The sequence below is a fragment of the Pleurodeles waltl genome, chromosome 9, assembly GCF_031143425.1.
Source record: "Pleurodeles waltl isolate 20211129_DDA chromosome 9, aPleWal1.hap1.20221129, whole genome shotgun sequence".
In the NCBI taxonomy this organism is placed as follows: domain Eukaryota; kingdom Metazoa; phylum Chordata; class Amphibia; order Caudata; family Salamandridae; genus Pleurodeles; species Pleurodeles waltl.
In genome coordinates this window covers 784,432,651-784,452,821 of record NC_090448.1, presented here as the reverse complement: position 1 = coordinate 784,452,821, position 20,171 = coordinate 784,432,651, and the positions used below count along the sequence as shown (strand labels likewise).

Sequence of the window (20,171 nt, the reverse complement as noted above, 5' to 3'; positions counted from 1 at the left end):
ACTTTTCAGAAATAGCTGTGCGGCCTCTTAACTATTACAGCAATTGGAATTTTGTAGCAAACCTTGGTTAGAAAACACATGTACAAAGAACCTTTTCCAGGGTATGTTTTCACTCTTCCTAGGATGTCAAAAGGGTCAGAGGATCTGTGGTGTCCTTTCCATTTTATCAGCAATTTTGGAGAAATGACAGCGCTACCTACAGTCAAGTTCCAAGGCCCTGAAATGTATGGCAGTGGTGTTCGAAACCATGTGACAGGGTATACATTAATTATGGGGCAAATTATGCCCCATAATGAACCACATTGTATGGCAATATTCTTTTGCTATTTTGTCTATTTACCACATACTAATGCAGTGTGGGCTACTGTTTCACTACATTAGCATCAACTTAATACCCAAATCGAGCAATCAGCACTGAAAAGGTGACAGTTAACCATTGCAAAGGTCCCTCTGCTGCACAACACCACAGATCGTGTTTTTTTTTTTTGTAAAGTTTGATCTGTTTGACCTAGAAACATGTTTTGTTGAAATATCAAAATGATGACGAAAATGGTGGGTTATGTCAGAAGTACGGTTAATCAGTATTGATGTGACGGATGCTGCAGGATTGCATCTGCCAGCGGCCATGCTGAAGTCACATTTGTTACACTGATTTAACTTCCTGGGACAGGCCTTTTATTCCACCGGGCATTTCCCCAGTGGGCTGTAGCCCTTGGATGTGGCTTTGGAAGCCCAGGGCCGCTCCCGGTGACGCTGCTACTGTTCCCAGCTCCCCGAGGTTGAATACAGCAGGCACGGGGAGGATGCAAAAGAGAGAAAGGGAGGAAATGAGAGGGTAGGTAGAGAGCGAGAGGAGTGAAGGAGAGAGTGTGTGGCTGGATGGAAGAGAAAGATGGCACGAGGAGGCCTATATAGCAGGGCTGGTCCGAGCATTTGTGCCAGGGCTGCTTTTGGTTCTCCAGTCCAGCTCTGTTTGACTTTGAAAACGCTGTTAGAAGTCGCACATTATTAATAGTGGGTAGCCGAAATCAGAGAAAGACGCTCTTCAGAGAAAACGAGAGAGAGAGGAAGAGTGGACTGCTTAGCTCCTCCCCCATCAATCCCTCTCTGAGAGCAGCCTATGAAAACCACGATTTACTGTGGCTAATAACTGGTGGTACTCATGAGACAACTTTATCAGCGACAAATGAGGAAAGTATAATTCTCATATGTAATCTCCATTACAGGGTTATGTTTTTAAAATACACGGTAATAGCCAACCTACATGTGGGACTTAGATACGAGCGAGCCTATTAGAATCTCGCGTCAGGAAGCCAGAGCCTTTTTCACATCAGCTTCCAGGTTTCCCCAACACAATCTTTCTTAGCGCCAACCATTTCCCTTCTCTTTTAGTGTGTTCTCACAAACCACTGCTCACACAACACAAGGAAACCCCCATGTTTAGAACCCTTGTAGACTGACTCAGCTCGGGGACACCTGCACAGGAAGCTAAGGCCAAACGTAAATGATCTCCTGCCAATACATTGGTGCCCAATGTAAGCAAGGCACTCTACATGGTTATGTGTGTTCATAAGTGTTTTCCTTGTCAAACTGAATTGTCTTCTTTATCTAAATGAATTGAAAAGAAGGTAAACAGTTTTGTACTCATGTCCGGAGTCTAATACTGTACTTGTGCATCTTGTCCAATTACAAATCTAAGGCTCCGCAGGACCGCTCTGCTAAAGCAAGCTAAAGGCAAGATTAAGAATCAAATGTGGGTCACTTCTGGGGCAAGACAAAATACTGACTGCTCCCCAGTATGCTGCCAGCATCTTATGTTCACGGCTCGGAGCATCTTTTGGGCTCACAAAAGCTCTAAGCAACTGAAACATCACTAGGTTGAGTTTTTGTACTAACTGAGAGCTTTCCCGTGGGAAGGTGTATTGCTTGAGAATGGGCATCACAGAACTTTTGAACTCAGACGTGGTTGACAGTTGCACCAAGCCTCTGCACCACATGACATACCACTAACCGATAATGAGGCAGTTGTCTCCTAATGCATCCGCCAATCACAGTGCCTCAAATGTGGCTTTTTTGTGTTGAAAACTGAGTTGTTCAACTCCATTTTGGGATGTGACATATTCCACCATTCGCCTCTCTACCCGATTTCCAGCTCCTGTCCAAGCTTGTAGGGCTTCCATGGACCCGAGTACAATGCAAGCAGGGCATGTATTAGGTACTAAGGCACAGAGTTCCCCTTTGTCCCACATCATCTGGTGCATTTCACCACAAGTGTACCGTCTCCTCCAGAAATATCTCTTTGTGAGGAAGCAACATAGTCATACAGGCTAAGTATTTGACATAAGAAAGATAGGGTGAGCAACCCATTGTCCCTCCCTGGGCCCATAGCAACCACCTGCTTGGAGTAGAGTTGCTGCAAACAGGGAAAGGAATGGAAAGCAAAGAATGAAAAGGGCTGTTGTTGTGCTGGTTACTCCTATTCTGCCCCTGCTGTAATGACCCCTGACAGCAGGAATAGTAAAAGGTACACCAGGGGTAGCTAATACCACGCAACCTACCCTTAATTGATGTCAAGACAGGGCTGACAACACTGAGAACCACAATGTCTTGTAGGTAGGGAAATATAAGAGGACATCCATGGGTCAGGTTGTAGGTAAAACGAGCCTTGTTGCTTAACATTGGCTGCCTGGTGATCATTGTATCCCTCTGGTATGGGTATTAGAATGGACTTCTGAACTTTTCATCTACAAATATTTGTTTTCAGGTATGTTAGTCTAATGAGTTAAATAGAAGCAAAGCAAGACTACATCAACCACAATTAATTAGGTGTTGTGTAGAAATAACTTAGGAGCATAGCTATACTCCATTTGCGATGAATTTGAGTCTTTTTTTTTTTTAAATGCAAATTTGGTGCAAAACTAACTCCATAATTCTATTTTGACGTTAGATACGTTTAACGTCAAAATATTGGAGTTTGCACCATTTTTCATAAGCGTGAACCTACCTTGCATCAATGAGATGCAAGGTAGGTGTTCCCATCTAAAAAACGGTGATAACCCCATAGCCCCATATTTATCCCCTCATGATAAAATGACGCATGAGTGGGAGGAGGGGCTAAATAATGGTGCTTGCTTTGCACTATTATTTACCGCCTGGGTCAGATCAGGCGTTAGGGGACCTGTGGACCTATTTCCATGGTTAAACACCATGGAATGGGTCCACAGTTGCCCTCCTCAAGCCCCAGGAACACCCCCACCCGAGGGACACCGGAGGATGGGGGACCCCATCCCAGGTAAGTAGGGTAAGTATAGGTAAGTTTTTATTTTTATTTTATTAAAGTGCCAAAGGGGGCTCAACTTAGGGCCCCCTGCATGGCACAGAGTGCATTGGCCATGACCAGGGGCCACTAGTCCCATGTACTGGCCACTGGGGTGATGGGCATGACTCCTGTCTTTCCTAAGACAGGAGTCATGTAGTATGGATGGTTTTGCGTCAGAAAATGATGCTAGGCTGGTTACAGGCATTTTTGTTTTTGCCTCTAACCAGCCTAACATCATTTTTTGGTGCAAAAACCTCTTCTCCCATTCCGCCACCCCCACCCGGCTAACATTTTTTTTTACGCTAGCCCACTCTTTGCACCGGCTTGCGCCATTCTATAAATATGGAGCCTAGCTGGCGCTCAGGAATGTCACAAGCCGGTGCTAAACTTTGTGATGCAAAACTGCTTTAGTGCAGTTTTTCATCAAAAAGTATAATTATGGCCCTTTGTGTTGTTAGTTAAAATTCTATGCCAGGGCAATGATCTTCTTCCCCTCATCCTTTTAGTGTCAAAGCTTCATTTGCATGAACGCGAACAGCTTGTGCCAGTAACAGCATCACGTCTGAGATCTCTACCCACGCGCTTGTTGGCAAGATGACTGCGGGGATACAACATACCCTTAGAACAGGTGACGAGTCTGCGAGGTGATGCGATGATGCTACCCATCACCCCTGGCGGGATTCAGTCAGAGAAATAAGACAAGTTCATACACACGAGTCTAGAAATATCTCTGTTCACCATATCTTAAGAAATAAAACAAACTGGTGGCAAGTGCAACTAAGCAATCCGACTTACCTGACAGGCAGTAAGTTTTCAATTTGACAGCTGAGTTACTGAGGGACTAGAAAGGAAGTAACTGAGGGATTGAAAATACGCAGGGCCCGATTTACAAACAAGTTATACTTCTCCTTCGTAGATCCGAGTGTCAATGCACAATATTTTGTAATTCTCAAAACACTCCCATTAGTGTCACTAGAAGCTGCACAGTAGTCACAGCTTTCCAGACACACTCAAGGGAAAGTAATGTGACAGTTTCCGGCAGTAGTTTTCCCACAATGCAGAATCATATGCACATACATTTAGACATTATGGGAAGTCAATGCCTATGTGCAATGTCATGTTTTTTACTCCGCGGGAAACCATGGCTTCACATAGATAAAATCCCTTATCCACATCCCCACGAAGTTCGGGAGTGCTCCTTCCGTACTCTGAAAACGAATCCATTCCAGGGAGCAAACCTCTGAAAATTGTGAGGGCGGGTAAGGTTTGCAGAGCACTTTCTGAATGGTCATAACCAGGCTTGCTTACAGGCGTTCCCGGCCTTGTGTTGCCCACTTCCCAGACCTTCACTTTGTATTTCTCCTTCCTAATGACAGACTGTCGTGACATACAGTTACCTCTAGATGAATGATTTTAGGCCGAGTACGCGCTCCTGTGTGAATACAAAGCAGGAGTAATTCCAGCCACTTTTGGGCAGGTACATTTACATCTGAAAGTGCTTTTTGAATCGGACAAATAATGTGCAGTCCCTGCTAAACAAGTTTCTTACTGTAAACACATGTTTTAGTTTGGCAAAAATCCTTCACGGTCCCATCATTTGTAGTCAGGATACAAAAATGAGAACGAAAGAAAAAAAAAAAAAACTAGGTACTGGCTAGACATTACTTGTTGAGAAGATTCTGGGGTGAAAACAAAAGAAAGAAAAAAATGTCAGATAGAGAAGGCAGGTTTACTAGAAACAATGAAATACCTTATGAACAACTTACCTAAACAAGCAAGCATCAGCAAAACTAAAGTCTCACCTTGGTAATGCATCCGCTGCCCTTTTGGCCTTGCCAATGCTTTTTGGTGATGATGAATAGCATTACAAAAAAATAAAAATCCGTGATGGCCAAAGCATGACGGGAATAGGAGCATACATCACCAGGCATGAGCATGTATGCATCATGACACAGTGGTGACCATTTTCTTCCTTTTAAATTGCCGTTGCAAGATGGCGGATTCCCATCTTGGAGTGGTAAATTTAAAAAAAGAAAAAAAAACGAGAAGTGGGGGTGGGGGCTGCCTGCAGAGCAAATCAACCCTGCTGTGGTGAGCAAAGAGCAGCAATGTGGAGAGACAAGCTGGAGGAGCAACAAAGAGATCGCATGAGGCAAGGAGGAAAAGGGAGAAGCTGCAGACAAGGGAGAGGACCATGCAAGAAAATACATGCATCCCATGGAGAAGTGAAAGCAAATTAAGCCGTCCCCAGAACATAAGCAGTTGAAGAATACGTACGCATCAAACTTTCAAACGGATGGTAAAGACATTATGCTCAAGGGGAGGTCAAAAACAAGAAGAGTAAGGAAATCCATCAAAAGAGTTAATAAATGAGACTGACAATAAAGCCAATGGATGGTAATCAATGGTCTGTCTCACAGCCACTGTAAGTATTGGTATTATACACAATAGCTCTTTCGACGTTAGACAGTTAACGTTATCGGTAGGCGAAAAAATGCGCAGTAGAATCCTTATTACTATAGTGCCAAGGTCAGATTTTGTGCCATAGTACAGCAAAATGACCTGAGAAAAACCATGTTTTTGGCATCCTAGACCCCCCTGTTACATTTACTTTCCACATTGAAATAACTCTTCCAAAAGTCGTTAGGACCCATGACATCACCTCTTGTGAGTCATATTCCCACCACACATGTAAGAGTTAAAGTACACATTTTTTAGGGTTCAGGGAGGTGTATTTTTTAAAGGTTTTGGTGATTTTTAGGGTAGAGGTTGGATGTAATGGGTTTTAAGAGTGAAGTTGTGGGTTTAGGGTTGGAGGGGGTTTTGAGGAATATTTAGAATACTTGGGTATATGGTTTAACTTTTTTTAGGGTTAAGGAATTTTGGGGGATTAAGATTTTTAAGGTTCAGGGATGGTACAGTTTTTAGTGCGAAGGGTTTTTAGGGCAAAACAATGTTATCACTTGGAGTATAAATTTCAAATTATTATTTAATAATATTATTTACACATTTAGAAATACACCTATACACATTTAGAAATGTGTGTGTGTATGTATATATAAACTTTCAGATATATATTGAAAATACACTTACCTTTGAAGATGCAAAGCAAAGGCCCACCAGTGTAAAGGTGCTCCCAACATACTTACCGCCATTTATTGACTTCCGTTGTGAGGGTATGGCTTGGACTGCTGTCTTTGGAACTGAGGAACCAGTTCTAGTCTCAGTGTCGGCCCAATATCCTGTGATATAGGGCAAATCATTTAAACTCCCTGTGCCATAAAAAATTAATGCGACCTTGTGTAATGTTTCTGGTGCTCATGGAAAGCGCTCCAATACCTTAGGGTTGGATTTGTGCTATATAACACTGAAAGAAAAAAGCCAAGCGAAGCAACGACTTACATCTTCGACAGCACTGAAAGGCATTACTAATAGCAGGATGCACCTTGTACAATCCTGTATAAAAATAACAATATAGCCAAGCCCACCTATCTTGCCGTTTTTAGGGCAAGCTTAGGCAGCCCTGTCTCTTTACATGCTGAAATCTACTTCTGTGGGCTTTCACCACGCCCATCACTTTAATTCATTCATTCGCCTGCCTTTCAAAATTCCTTTGGTTTGTTAGGTAAATGCTTTAGGTTTGTTCCGCTTTGAGAATGTTTTGTTACGGCCTTGGAGACTAACCCTGCTATATGGATTATTGCACGATCTGCCATATACCTTAGTGTTGGCACACTACTTTTTTCTTTTACCTCTCTGCTTCGCACTTGTGGTATGCTGTTTCTTCCTCTGGCATCTCACTGTTTCTTTGCAGTGTCTTCACTTGACAAAGGCTACAAGCTGGTGGGGAATTATTTATTTATATAGTGCAAACTCGACCGGAAGATTGGAGCGTTTTACATGAGCACCAGTTAAATTTGTAGCCCTATGCCTACATTTTTCCCAAGTTTAGCAATTGAAAAATATACAAACTGGTATATTTTAAATAGAAAAAAAACACAGTGGAAACCCTCAACATGGCTCTCCCCAGCACAGCGGGAGAGCCGATACTACAATATCCACTGTACTCTGGAAACCCGCCCCCTAATGCTTTGCAGGGCATTCCTTTTACAACACATTTTTGCCCATAACTCAGCCTGTGGTGGTCCTAAGACAATGGGACCACCACAAAAACATTCAGCATGGTGTGATCTTTCTGTCCAACTCATCTTCTGGGCCCCCACACTGGGGTCCCACTGTTCAATGTCTTTTTAAACTCTTTCATGGCTGGAGATTATGCTTTACAGCTGGGAGTAGTTTATGTTCTAAGGGCCTTCTTTGCAATAATGTTCTAGCAGGCTTGTTAGGCCTGTAAATTTGTAATGCATTATGCCCTCTAGGGGTTGAATATATGGTTACATTGCAATGCTCTCTGCCTTTCTCTTTTCATGTGGTTTATGCTCTCTAGGGGCCGACCATATGATTACATGACCATGTTTTTTCCAAATACTATTTTTATTGTGGCGCCCTCTAGGGGATGTTCTGACCATTACAGTTGAATGCCAAGGGCACAAACACAGTTTATTTCTGATAAAGGTTTAATGTGCTGCATGGCTAAATACTTATTAGCTTCCCAAAGGAGAGACCTATTGGCTATGTCACTGCTTGTATTTACATAGGTCTCTCCTCTGCCTTCTCTGCCATTCTGCTTCCTTGTTGCTCAGACCTTACCTTATCTCTCTGCCTCTCCCCCATAGTTCTTCTCTGTTTGCACTCTCAAGCCCTGTCCCTATCTAGCAAGTGTTCAACCCCTTCGCATGTTCCCCTTTCTGCATACCCAATATCTTTAACGCTCCCTTCTCCCCTTTTTGTTGGTTCTTGTTTTCCCTTTATCCTGCCCCACTACTGTCTCCCCAATGACTCCCCACTTTGCCCCTCCTGTGTACTCCCTCCCTCCTACCAAACTATTCACATCTTCCCCACCCAACTTCCCTTTGGTTCGCGCACGGCAAACCCCCAGTGCTTAATTTGTAAATATAATCGTGCCAGTGCCCAAAGCCCTCCTTTTAACCACACAGCTGCTGCAATTAAATGTGCGAATACAGAAAACTGAGGCAGCGTAATCCTGAAGCCGTCTCGGACCTCTTCAATCTTTTTAAAGCCACTCCCTGCCCATTCAGCTCACTCTTACAGCGTTCTGCTCTCTCCCATTGTGACGCTTTTTCGTTTTGCTCTTCCTCCGTCTTTCCCATATGTGTCTGTTGCTCGCAGTAAATGCGTGGGGCAGAAAAATAAGCACCGGCTCTCAAAAATAAGTGCCGGTGCTCTGCACTGGAAACAACAAGCACAAATTAAGCACTGCTCACCCCTCTCTGACGGCCAGAATGCTCGTGTTTTCGGGGAAGCAGAGCGGCTGTGTACCCGTTCACACTCAGCAGCCTCGCCAGCTTTGAGTCTTATCACGTCCATTAATTAATTAAGAGCCCCGTCGATAAGGACTCGAGGAGCTTCAGCTGAGGCGAGCCCGGCATGGCGCGTCGCCGTCGGATTGGAGGCACATCAAGGGAACATTCCCCCTCTTTTTTATTATTATTTGCGACAATATTTAATTGCTAATTGATTCAATTACCTCTGTAGGGCTGCGCTGCCTAATACAATCTGTTGGTGTGCGTCACTGCGGGTTATATCGGGTGTCGCAGCTGTAGACTGCGCCGTCCCTGCCTCCAGTGTTCCTCGGAAGCCTTGGCTTTGTTCTGGGTGGGGGGCGCGGGGAGGGGGCTTGTGCTCTTATTACCTGGCAGACGCGGCTTTGAAGCTTTTCCAGAGGTCCAAGGCCTCGGCGTGGAAGAGCAGGGCCGGCCGGCAGCCAAGCCCGCCACCTGCCATGATGGGATGTCCTCCCATCAGCGCTGGCTCCGTAAATAGCGTCAACTCTACAGACATTGCGGCAGGGACGGCTCGGAATAGGTGAAGGGGAGGACCCTGGATCGGGATAGACCAATTAAAAAGTACTTAGCTCACGTTTATCCACATCAGGCACTTGGCAAGTCCCGTGTGATCTGGTGATTCCATCAGCTAATACACGCGCACTGCTCCAGTCCTATAACTGCTGCCAAATGTGTATTCACACAGGAGACGCTGCGAAGAACGCTGATTGTAAAATGGTCTGTACTTTGAAAAAAAAAGTGTGCAGTTTCAGAGATCAATGAATTTACAGTGGGCACGCGGAAGAGAGTAAAACAACGGCAAGGGACGAGGCAGTGAGCACAGAGACCCCGAGAGAGGTTGAGATGAGAAATAGGATCACGGGTGGATCCCCGATAAGATGTTTGATATGCAGCTAAATATGAGCATTACATATGGAATACTAGTAAGGGTCGATACATAATTTGTATTATAGTACTTCATGTTCTTTTTTTTTTTCAATTGCCAGTGAAGAACTTAACTACGCAGTGGTTTCCCTGCTCCTAATACCACGTCAGCCACATGACTTGATGAGGACTCTTGTGAGTTTGCTAACAAAAACGCTCACACTTTTCAGTTATTTGTACACTCGGACATTTTCCTTGTCTTTCAGACTTCAACGACCCCAATGATCTGTGCAACAGTTCATTATTAGAAAGCTGTAACCCCATGTGGCCACTAACTGTGTGGTACACAAGTCCAGTTTGACAGTTCTCCAGGAAATGGGTGACTACACAATATAACTTCCTTGCATCCGAAGAAGGCACTGTAAATAACCTCAATATTCTGAAACCGCCAGAAACCTCAGCCTTGCATTTGAAAAACGTAAACTAATTTGACATGGAAAACAATTACTAACTGCACTCAACTGTCATAGGAGTACCAAATGACAACAATATAAGGAAAGATTTGAAAACTAAGCTGTTCCAGAGAGAATTCAGGTATACTCATCAGCCTAGGTGAAGCCAGTCTTTAAAGCTTTAAACTAATAAATACAAAACTTGTATAAAACCTGAATATATTTAGGATGCTACAGAAAGTATTTTTAGTACTCCTCCTATTGTCATCTTCTCCTTCCAGCTCAAATAACCTTGGGCAGCTTTGTAGTTACTGTGGCGTCACTTAACATAATTTTATTCTCTTTTCATATCCAATTCTAATTTGATTGCAATGTGAAAAATACAAATTTGTACGGATTATCTTTGATTCACTGCTCTTTATCTTCTTTGGGCAACATAAATGCCTCTTGCATGAACAATAATGGGTAAATAATCACAATTTTGAGGCTGTTTGTATTCGTGATTGAGCAATTTGCAGAGTTGCATACAGTTTGGTGAGCTGCCAGGTGGATTGAGGGTTTAAAGCAGAGGACCCTTGGTCAGCAGTACATCTCATCGGAAGGTAGTGATGAGCCAAAGGGTTAGAGTGGATTGGTTAATCTCCGCCTGTTGCTGATTGACGTTATTGTGTCTCTTGTCTTGACATAACCCTCAGGCTTGTCTCTGCTCCACCATGTTTGGTTCAGACCTCTCACGTTCTGTCTCTCTGTCTTCTCTCACTCTTTTCAGCTGGTACGACGTACATCTTCGGAAAGGGAGGGGCGCTCATCACCTACACCTGGCCCCCCAATGACCGGCCGAGCACACGTGCGGACCGCCTGGCTGTGGGCTTCAGCACGCACCAAAAAGACGCCATCCTGGTGCGAGTGGACAGTGCCTCTGGGCTAGGAGACTACCTACAGCTACAGATAGTAAGAAACCTTTTTTTTCTTGTGGAATGATGCAATCAAATAGCAGTTATTGGAATGCAATGCACGCAACGGATTCCAGTCAAATACAAAGTCTTGCACTGAACCGTGAATGTTGCTTTGTAATTGTATCATTGCAATAAAGTGATAATTGCAGTAAGGAAAAGGCAAACCTTTGTAGTGAAATGGATATCAGTGTACTGAAATACAAGTCTTTGCAGTGACACATGAAACATTGCAGTGAAGTGTAAATTGCTGAAATGAATATGCATTATTGACCTGAAATTATGATTATTGCCTTGAAATGTGACTTGTTGAAATGAAATAGGACATTTCTCAAATGAATTGATGTTCACTGCAGTGAAATATGAATAATTGAAATGCAATCAGCTGCAATGATTCACAAAGCTGCGGCAGTGAAATGCAAATTAAGTGAAGTGCTGCTTGCTGAAGTGAACCATGAACTGAAGCAGTGAAATATATATCAAACAAAACATGTAGAGATACAGTAAAATACAGACAAGTGCAGTGATATATCGGCCTTTTACAGTAAAATTCAAATCAACGCAATGAAATGAACTAGAAACCATTGCACTGAAATTGTATTGTTGCAATAGAATGCAAAGCACAGCAGTTGGCAAGTTATTGTAATGGAACGGGAATCACTGACGATATTTGGAAATCAGTCAGTGAAACAATACCTTGTGCAGCTAACTGCAAATTATTGTAGGTAGCTGCTCATAGATGCGGTTATATACAAATTGATACATCGACACTTTATTCAGTACCACAATAATACACTTTCTTGTGCCTGGCAAATCATTTCAGCCGAATGTGACTTTATGCAGTAAAATGCTAAACAATGAATGGAAATGTGACTCAGTGTAATAAAATGAGAACTGTGGCAAAATGTAAACCCTTACAGTCATGTGGATGTGTCAAGTACAGGGCAGATTCTACTTTCACAGGTTATGCAAAAGTGTTTAGGCTGGAGCAGTTGTTTAACAACACATTGGAACATTGTATTTTTATTGCAGATTGTATGGGTCGCATTATTCTTCAGCAAGCGCCGACACTGATTTCGAGCCATGATCTGATTGTGCCTCTCAGGGCACACGTCACTCTTTTCTTTGTTTGTAAGCCATGTGGAGGTAGGCAGAGCACCTGTAGGACAATATCACACTTTAGCTTTTTTTAAAGCCTTCCTCAAGATGGTTAGGTCCCATAGAGAGTTGTGTCATCCCTCTTCTTAAGCCCTGCGCGAGAAGAACAGCCCCCTACAGAGCAATGAGCCACTGTTTTTGTTAAGTCTGTCACAGAAATTTGGGGCCCTTCTGTGTGCCATCAGTTTTTCCAGAGCTGCAGAGACAGGCCGGCTGCTTCTTATTAATGTGCTACATATTTGTTCCTTTGGAAGCCCATTTGGGAGCCCCGTTTCAAGCAGGAAAGTGTGGTCCTTTTCCCCTGGTGGCATCTTCCTTCCAATACTGGTTTGATGAGTGGTTGCTTCTTCTTTATGCTGTAGTTGGTACTCTGTAACTATGTGACCAAGGTTGCCTGCGTATAGTGATTCATGCTAGCATGATAGGAAGGGACGAAGTGGCCCTTCCTCTTCCTTCTCTTTATGTCAAGTCTGTTCTCTATTTCCATATTACTGATTTAGTGAACTGGGAAGAGTTACATTACCCACACCCTCGGCCCCCTCTTGCCACGGTAGAATGTTTGCTACATCCATGTAAAGGTCACTTCTTCCTTCCCTTCTGTGTTAGTCTTTTTACTAAGTCCATGTAACCGTGCACATGGATATAGTGAACAGAATAGGAAAGCATGGAGTCTGCTTGGTATGGTAGCTTTTTTTAGTGCACTACTGCTCAAATGAAAAATAGTATCTCTGTCTTACCTGGGCTTAGCCTTTTCCTGAATGGATTACAAAAATAGTAATAATTTTGCACAAGCCCTGTGGAGTCAACTAACTAACCAGATAAAAATTCAAAAGATTTGAGTGATTGCCTAACCAACAGTGCTTAATTTGAGCCGATGGTTGCCGGTGGGGTGAACCCGCACCCTCTTTGGGTGGGCCGGAACTTATTTCTGCCCATCAGGCATTTCCCGAGACCAACACGGAGAAAGACAAATACTGAAAATGCGTCCCGAAGGGAGAAAGCAGACACATGTAGGAGTGAGTTAAGGGAGCAGGGAGTGCCTCTAATGAATTGAAGAGACCTGAAGTGGACTTAGGACTGCACACCCTTGCTATTTGTGATCTGACATTTTATAGCACCAGCCGTGGGTGTCTGAGCAGCGCTTTGAGCACCAACACTTAAAATGTTATAAATGAAGCTCTGCCCACCGAGTTTCAAATTGTTTGGAGCTTCTGGTAATAAACTGTGTTGATGCAGTGGGATCCTGATTGGAGTAAAACGCTTTTAGATTGCCGGAAAAAAAGTTTGGTTAAAAAACATGCACACCATCACAGAGGAAATGCATACTCCTTTACGCGGTGTATGACAGAGCACCCCCCCAATTGGGGGGGAGGGGCGCAGCTCTTAGGACTCAGGGCCGCCGTGGCCTGAGCCCTGATCGCTGCTCCTACGTTGACTGGCCGGGCACAAGAGCAAAAATTAGAGGGGGCGGTGGCGTCACTTCCGGTCGTCGCCTGCGCCACATCTGTTGGGTGGTATTTAAATGCCCCCCAGATCAGGCCTCAGCCTTTTCGGTGATGCGGCGTGGGCGGCACAGACAGTGACCGGGTGTTGTAATATTAGTTCGTGAGATGAGATAATAAATTCACCCTAAGCATCAGTGGGGTACCCAAGGCAGGGTACCCTGGATAACACCGAAGGTAGAATCCTGCAGTCTTGAATCAACCGGCGGATGTACACACCAGCTTGGGGGTTAGGGTGCCCACATCGCTGGGGTGGGCACGGGGTTTCCGCTCCTGGCCCCCCCGTTGCACCCCCACGGCAACTTGGTGTTGGGGGGGACGGAACCCGGAGCACGAGGACAAGGGTCAGTGAGGTGTTGGGAACTTCCCCCCAAGGATACAGGTGAAGTAAGATTCACCTGTGTGGTCCAACGGTGTTCGGGACACGGGAGGGTCCTTGGTTGTGTCATTATCATGATTTATGAGGTTTATGGAATTATTTATTAAATGATTTATGAGATTTATGACAAGATTGAATTATGAATTACATAATATGTTTCTTATGATTATGAGTGTAATTATTTGGCATTTGTAAATAAAAATTCTTCCAATACCAAAGACAATCAGACTCTGTTGGTTTGCGTTTGGCGGGTGTTGGGGCGAGGGCCTACTGGGGGCATCCGGGTTCTATGTTTTTACGTAGACATACCGACTGCTACAGTGTATGTGTTGTTGCAGAACACGCTTACAGTCGCAATGCAAACGGAAAAGTTGAGTTGCTTTATGAAAGCAACAGGAGGAGTTGCTGTTCATTTGCAATGATTGAAGGGGTTTGTGACAGTGGCAGTGAAGTGCAGATAGCCGTATTGCTGAAATTTCAGGGCACTGAGTACAGTTTGACTGCACTGGGTAAAGTGTGCAGGGTCTGCAAGAGTGATTCATTGTAATGACATCAGTTACATTACAAAGTGACTGCACAGTACGAAAGAAACAATTACAATATTTTTGGAACTATTTGAGTGCACTGGGGATACATGCAGGGGAGACAGTTGCAGTCCCGGGACAGTTGCAAAGAACCAGAAACGGTTGTGGTGCAGTGAGAACAGCTGTGATACGCTGGAAAGAGATGCGGTGCAGTGGAAGCGATTACCGTGCCTTGGGTGCTTGGATGGGACAACGGGGACTGTTGTTATGGTGATGCACTACAATGGAGATAGATGATGTGATGAAAATGCAGATGTACGGTGCCGGAAAGTGCAGTTTGGCTCGGTGGTGGTGGCTGAGATTAAATCAGACATTCCACCTATCACCTTTTTGTTTTTCTTAGTGAACATCCTCAAGAGCGACGGCTATGCCCAGGCGTGGGTAAAAACCTTTCGGAGACTGATTTTGTTCTCATCTAGAGGGGTTGTGACCTGGTAGTTTGGGATGGAATGTTCCTATTTGAACTGGGTCAACGCTTATTTGCCTGTGAGGATGTAGATACAAGCCTGACCTATACTTTTCCTCTTTGCTTTCCAGTCATGTGCATTATGTAGTTTAACGCTGGCCCTACTCATGGAGTCCAGACTAATTCTAATGGTGCTCATTTTCAGCAAAAACCCTAAATGAAAATCTTAATGGGCTTGGAAATTCTCAGGTACAGGGTTTTTGTATAGTATCGTCTCCCCCCTGGTCTAGGGAGTCCCTTTTTAAGATACGTACCGCGGGTGGAGAGAAAGGACCAACTTAACTTCCTCCTCAGGAGCTTGTTGGCATTAAGCTAATTTGTGAATTGTACTAAACTTATCAAGGATTTCTGGCCATATTAAGCTGTAACGTGTTCCAGAGCCATAGAGCCCCCGGGCAACACATACCGAATCAGGCCTAAGCACAAGGACTGCTTGTTGATGAGAAATTGATTGGAAGCCTCCACGCTAACACCAGCTCATCCCATGGTCTGCCTTATCCGGGACCTCTGGCTGCATGCAGCTTCCGCAGCTGTTGTCGCATAAAGTGGCAGCCCAAGGCTGCTATCCAGGTGTTGCTTCATCTGCAAGAACAAGAAAGAATATCTATCACCCTTGTTTGTATTTGGTGCCACCTCCAGCCTCGTGCTGGGGTGTGGGAAGGTCGGCATGTGTGTGTTCTAAATACAGCCTGGCATCACAGTCCTCATCCCACGCAAACAAATGCATGATCTATGAGTAGTTCTATTAACCCACACAGTCCTCTATAAAGCTGCAGTTGTGATATCCCCTGCATACTGAGACGGTGAAGTGTTTGTTTCACATAATGGTCTCTTCTTAAGTTCATTGTAGATGTACCCTGCTACCAACCAGGGGTATTTGTTTTTTCGTAAGCCCGAGCATGATCTTACAGGGGTGTCATTGTCAGATTGACATCTTCAGGCCCTGTAGGACTCTTCTTGGTGGTTATTGCTTTAGGGCTACACTAGGCTCGCCCTTATATGATCTTTTTTTTTCCTTTTGAAATGTAGTTCCTTTTTTGCATCAAGATGATACCTGCTTTTGACCTTTTGATGATATTGTATGGTTCCTTTTACTCTGTCGTAGTTGTTGACTCTCCTTTTGACCCGGCTGCTTTTGTTGGCACCTTCAGATGCTGTACCTTTGGGCAATGTCTTGTTGACCTTTTAAGCTTTCTCTTTGGCTATTGCTAGGAGTCCTGTCTTGAAATGGTGCAAATGAAAGTAGACCCCCCTTCTGCATATCACTAAGGCTGGGTCATTTTCAACTGTTCCCCACCACCCACACACCTATAGTCGCCCTCAGCATTTCAGTTCTTTTTTCCACCTATTTTAAAATTATTTTACCTGCTTCTCCCATCTATTTGTTAACATGTGTGACGCCACCACCCAGCTTTCATTTATTCCCAATTTGTGGTACGCTGCCATCGGGCTATCATTTATTCCCAATGTGTTGCAGGCTACCATCTGGCTTTCATCTATTCCCAATGGGTGGTGCACCACTATCCATCTCTCATCTCTTCCCAAAATGTAATACTCTAGCAATCTGCTCTCATCTATTACCAAATATGGTACTTTTCCAAACAGCGCATCTATGTACAATGTTTGTATTTACACCACTAGCCAAAGTGTAGTATGCCACAACCTAGCTCTAACTTAGTCCTAACGTAAAGTAGGCAACCACCTAGCTCGCATCTCATCTATTTCCAACATGTAGTAGGCCACCACCAAGCACTAATTTATTCCCAAATGTGTAGTACACCACCCCCGCTCTCATTTATTCTAAATGTCTAGAACAGCCCACCCTTTTTCTCATGTATTCCCAATGTATGACATAACACCACACAGTACTCATTTATTTCCAATGTGTAGTATACCATCATCCTTATTCCCAATGTATGGCATACCATCACCCAACTCTTGGGCTATGCATTACCCAGCTTCCACAAGCGGGACACCATCATAAGCTCTGTTATTGATGTTGCAACACAAGTCAGCTTTCATCTATCCAGAACACTTGATAAGCCGCCACCAGTCTTTGCTTGTAATACGCCACCGCCAAGCTCTCATCTATTTGTGCTGTATCTAAGCACAGTGTCTTCTCTTCACCATGTGTGGTATGCCTCCACTCAGCTTTCATCTATTACCAAAGTATAATACATTACCACACATCCCTCATATTTTCTGTGGTACACCACCACACAGATATCAACTGTTTGTGTGGTACACTACAGCCCAGATGTCATATTTTTCCAGTGTATGCTACACCAGCAGTAAGCTCTCAGTTAGTCTTGTGGTCCACATCCGCCATAACCCAGATCTCATTAGTTCTCTCGTAAACTACCACCCAGATGTCATGTTTTCCTCTCTGGTTACCTCACTATTTAGCTCTTATTTACTCCTGTGGTAGATCTCCATCCTTCTATTTGTGTGGTACACCATCATCCAACTCTCAACTATTTATGTTGCACCCCAGTTGTCAATTGTCATCTGTTCAGTGGTACGCCGCTGCCTGGCTTTCATCTGTTTGTGTGTTCCGCCATTACCCAGCTCTCATCTATCTGGGTGGTACGCCATAACTCTCTCATCTGTAAGTTCAGCCTCTTATCCGGCTCGCGCATTGTGAACAGGAGGGGGGCTGGAGGGACAGGCACCAGAGCTCCCGCCACCCCTTTCTCTCGCGGGTCAGGGACGGCTGCTGGGCACGTGTTCCTGTCCCTCTCTCCTGTCCACCCAGCGTGTATCTCTCTGTTAGCCCCTTGTTGTCCAGGCTCCATAATTGATTTTATTGTTTTGTGTTGAGGGATGAGCTGTGGTGGAGAAAAAAAGCCCTGAAGGAATCTCAGCGCCCTGGCCAGCTATTGCTTCTAAATCTCAGACTGCCTCATTCCCCCCCACCGCTCCCTCCATCTCATTAGCTGGTGGAAAATCTGCAGCCCCTGTAAATCACTGGCCTGTCTCTGACTTTGGAAGGCCGGCTGACAGGAAACCAATTCTGGATTTGCTGGGGCTGAGAAGTTGGCTTTTCGCGCCCTTTCCTTCCTCGCTCAGCCGGCATCTCGATGCTTGGTCTGTTGTGGATCTGAAGCTTCATTTGTTTCAGTTGTTAAAGGGAGGGGAGGTACTTTGGTTACAATGAAAGAGATGATGGGCAGAATGTCGCAGGCGCTGTGTTATCTCTTGGCATTCACCTGCAATACACCAACATCTACTCACCAATCTAACAACGGAAGTGACGTCACATACCATTTGACCCACAACATACGCCATAGTATAAACTCTATGTCCTACCATCAACCTTTCAGTAGCCTCCTCTTTGGTGCTAAGGGGCTGTAGGTTGACCAGGACGTGCAACTACAGAAAGTAAAGAGAATTCCTCCTTTATTTCTGTTCCCACCACTGCTTTCATGGCCCATGAAACCAGGAGTGTCAAGTGCAGTACCATGCCTACTATAGGACAAACACATCCCCCTGACTATTAGTAACTAATGTTCTTTCGGACGCTATTTGTCATGTCACTGCCCTTAACAGTTTTCTTCTTTTACTGAGTTATATTTTTTTAATTTAATTTTGAAAGCCAAAGAAAGCACCATATCATATCCAACGTGCACTGTAAAAAAATACGTTACAAATATTTTCTTTTCATAAAACCATTCTAAAATCTAGAATTTAAAGCAACAATATCACAATTTATTTTCAGCAAGGTTGCTCTAAGAACAGCTATTGGATATAGTTATATTTTTGTATATAAGTATGTGTACTAATTATCATAACTAATTAGATCTATGATAGGATACACAGTGTAAAAAGGAAAACATGCATGGCTGGAAAAACATGTAAATACATGTTTTCTTCTTGATGCTGCATGTGCCTTTTGTCAACAGACGTTAGCTGAATGTGGCCTGTGCCTGCTTCAACACTCATGGTAGCAATGAGAAAACCCCTGTCTTGGGGCTGTATTTAGGGACAAGCCTTTTTTCCCATCTTTAGGGTCGAGCCTGCAAGTGCATGCGCTTGCACCTCGTATGCGATACGTTGTTGTGATCAGTAAAGGGCTTGGAGCCCGCCCATGGCTCACCATTTGTTGGTTTGCCTGGCACTCTTCTTTACAGCCTCGTATTTCGTCAAGGCATGTCTGGCATCATTTCTATTCCTCGGTGTGGAGCAGGGATCAAGCACTAATTGATTTCAACTTTATTAGTGCCCTTCCGCTGCTCCCGACGGGATGGCAGTACTATTTTATTCAAACTTCCAGTGCCCCGCAAACAAGGATTGTGACTGGCAAAAAAAAGTGCCCAGCAGAGCAAACTAAATTGCAAAGTTTTATTTTTTTAAAGCTAACTTTATTTTATCTTGTTAAGTCGTCTTTTCTCAGTTTCCACTCATGTTTTTTCTGTTTTTACTCATGGGCACTGTTGTCAACAGATGACAATTAACTTGTTTGAAAAATATAAGACCCATTGCATTGCAAATGCTTGTTTTCTTTCTTGTTCGGTTTCCAGTTACAGAGAAATGTCTAATTTCTACTGCCTGTTACACTGCATATTCAGTAGCTTCCTAGTGCCTCCGCTTTTAGCCGGACTGGAACGAAGGTCCTGTGACATAAAGTGGTTTGTCCAGCCCCACACACTTTAGTCAAGATGGAAATCCCGAACTATAAATAAAGTCTGCTAGTGCCACTGCAGACAGTTTGGTCACTATATCATATCGCACGTTGCCCCTTCTGTTTGTGTCAATTTCACTGTCTCTAATGTTAAGTACTAGTGGCCAGCACTGGGTACCAAAGGCGCTATCAGCCCTAATTCCAAGAAGGACATTTGAGCATTTCTTCCTTCCTTGCAGTTTAGGAGTATGAGACAGCCATAACTGGAGCTGCTCTGCTGAAGAGGTATTCGGAGTTGCTACCGCGGTGGTGGCAACTGATGTTTGATACCCACATAAAACTCAGATTTAATGGCCCATTACGAGTTGCTTGTAATCTCCGATGGTCTGAAGTTACCAGGCTCAGCTGGATTACAAGTAAAATGGTAAACACGGAGGCCCAAACCAA

At 44.1% G+C, this 20,171-nt stretch overlaps 1 protein-coding gene across 13 annotated transcripts in view; it reads left to right on the top strand.

Annotated features, from left to right (window-relative positions):
* NRXN2 (neurexin 2) overlaps window positions 1–20,171 on the top strand; it is a 1,698,261-nt gene that overhangs the window by 1,418,653 nt on the left and 259,437 nt on the right. For all 13 annotated transcript variants that reach the window (XM_069207996.1, XM_069207993.1, XM_069207988.1 and 10 more), the window contains one exon: window positions 10,831–11,012. In XM_069207996.1, the coding sequence (XP_069064097.1) occupies window positions 10,831–11,012 (182 nt within the window). The remainder of the gene's footprint in view (window positions 1–10,830; window positions 11,013–20,171) is intronic.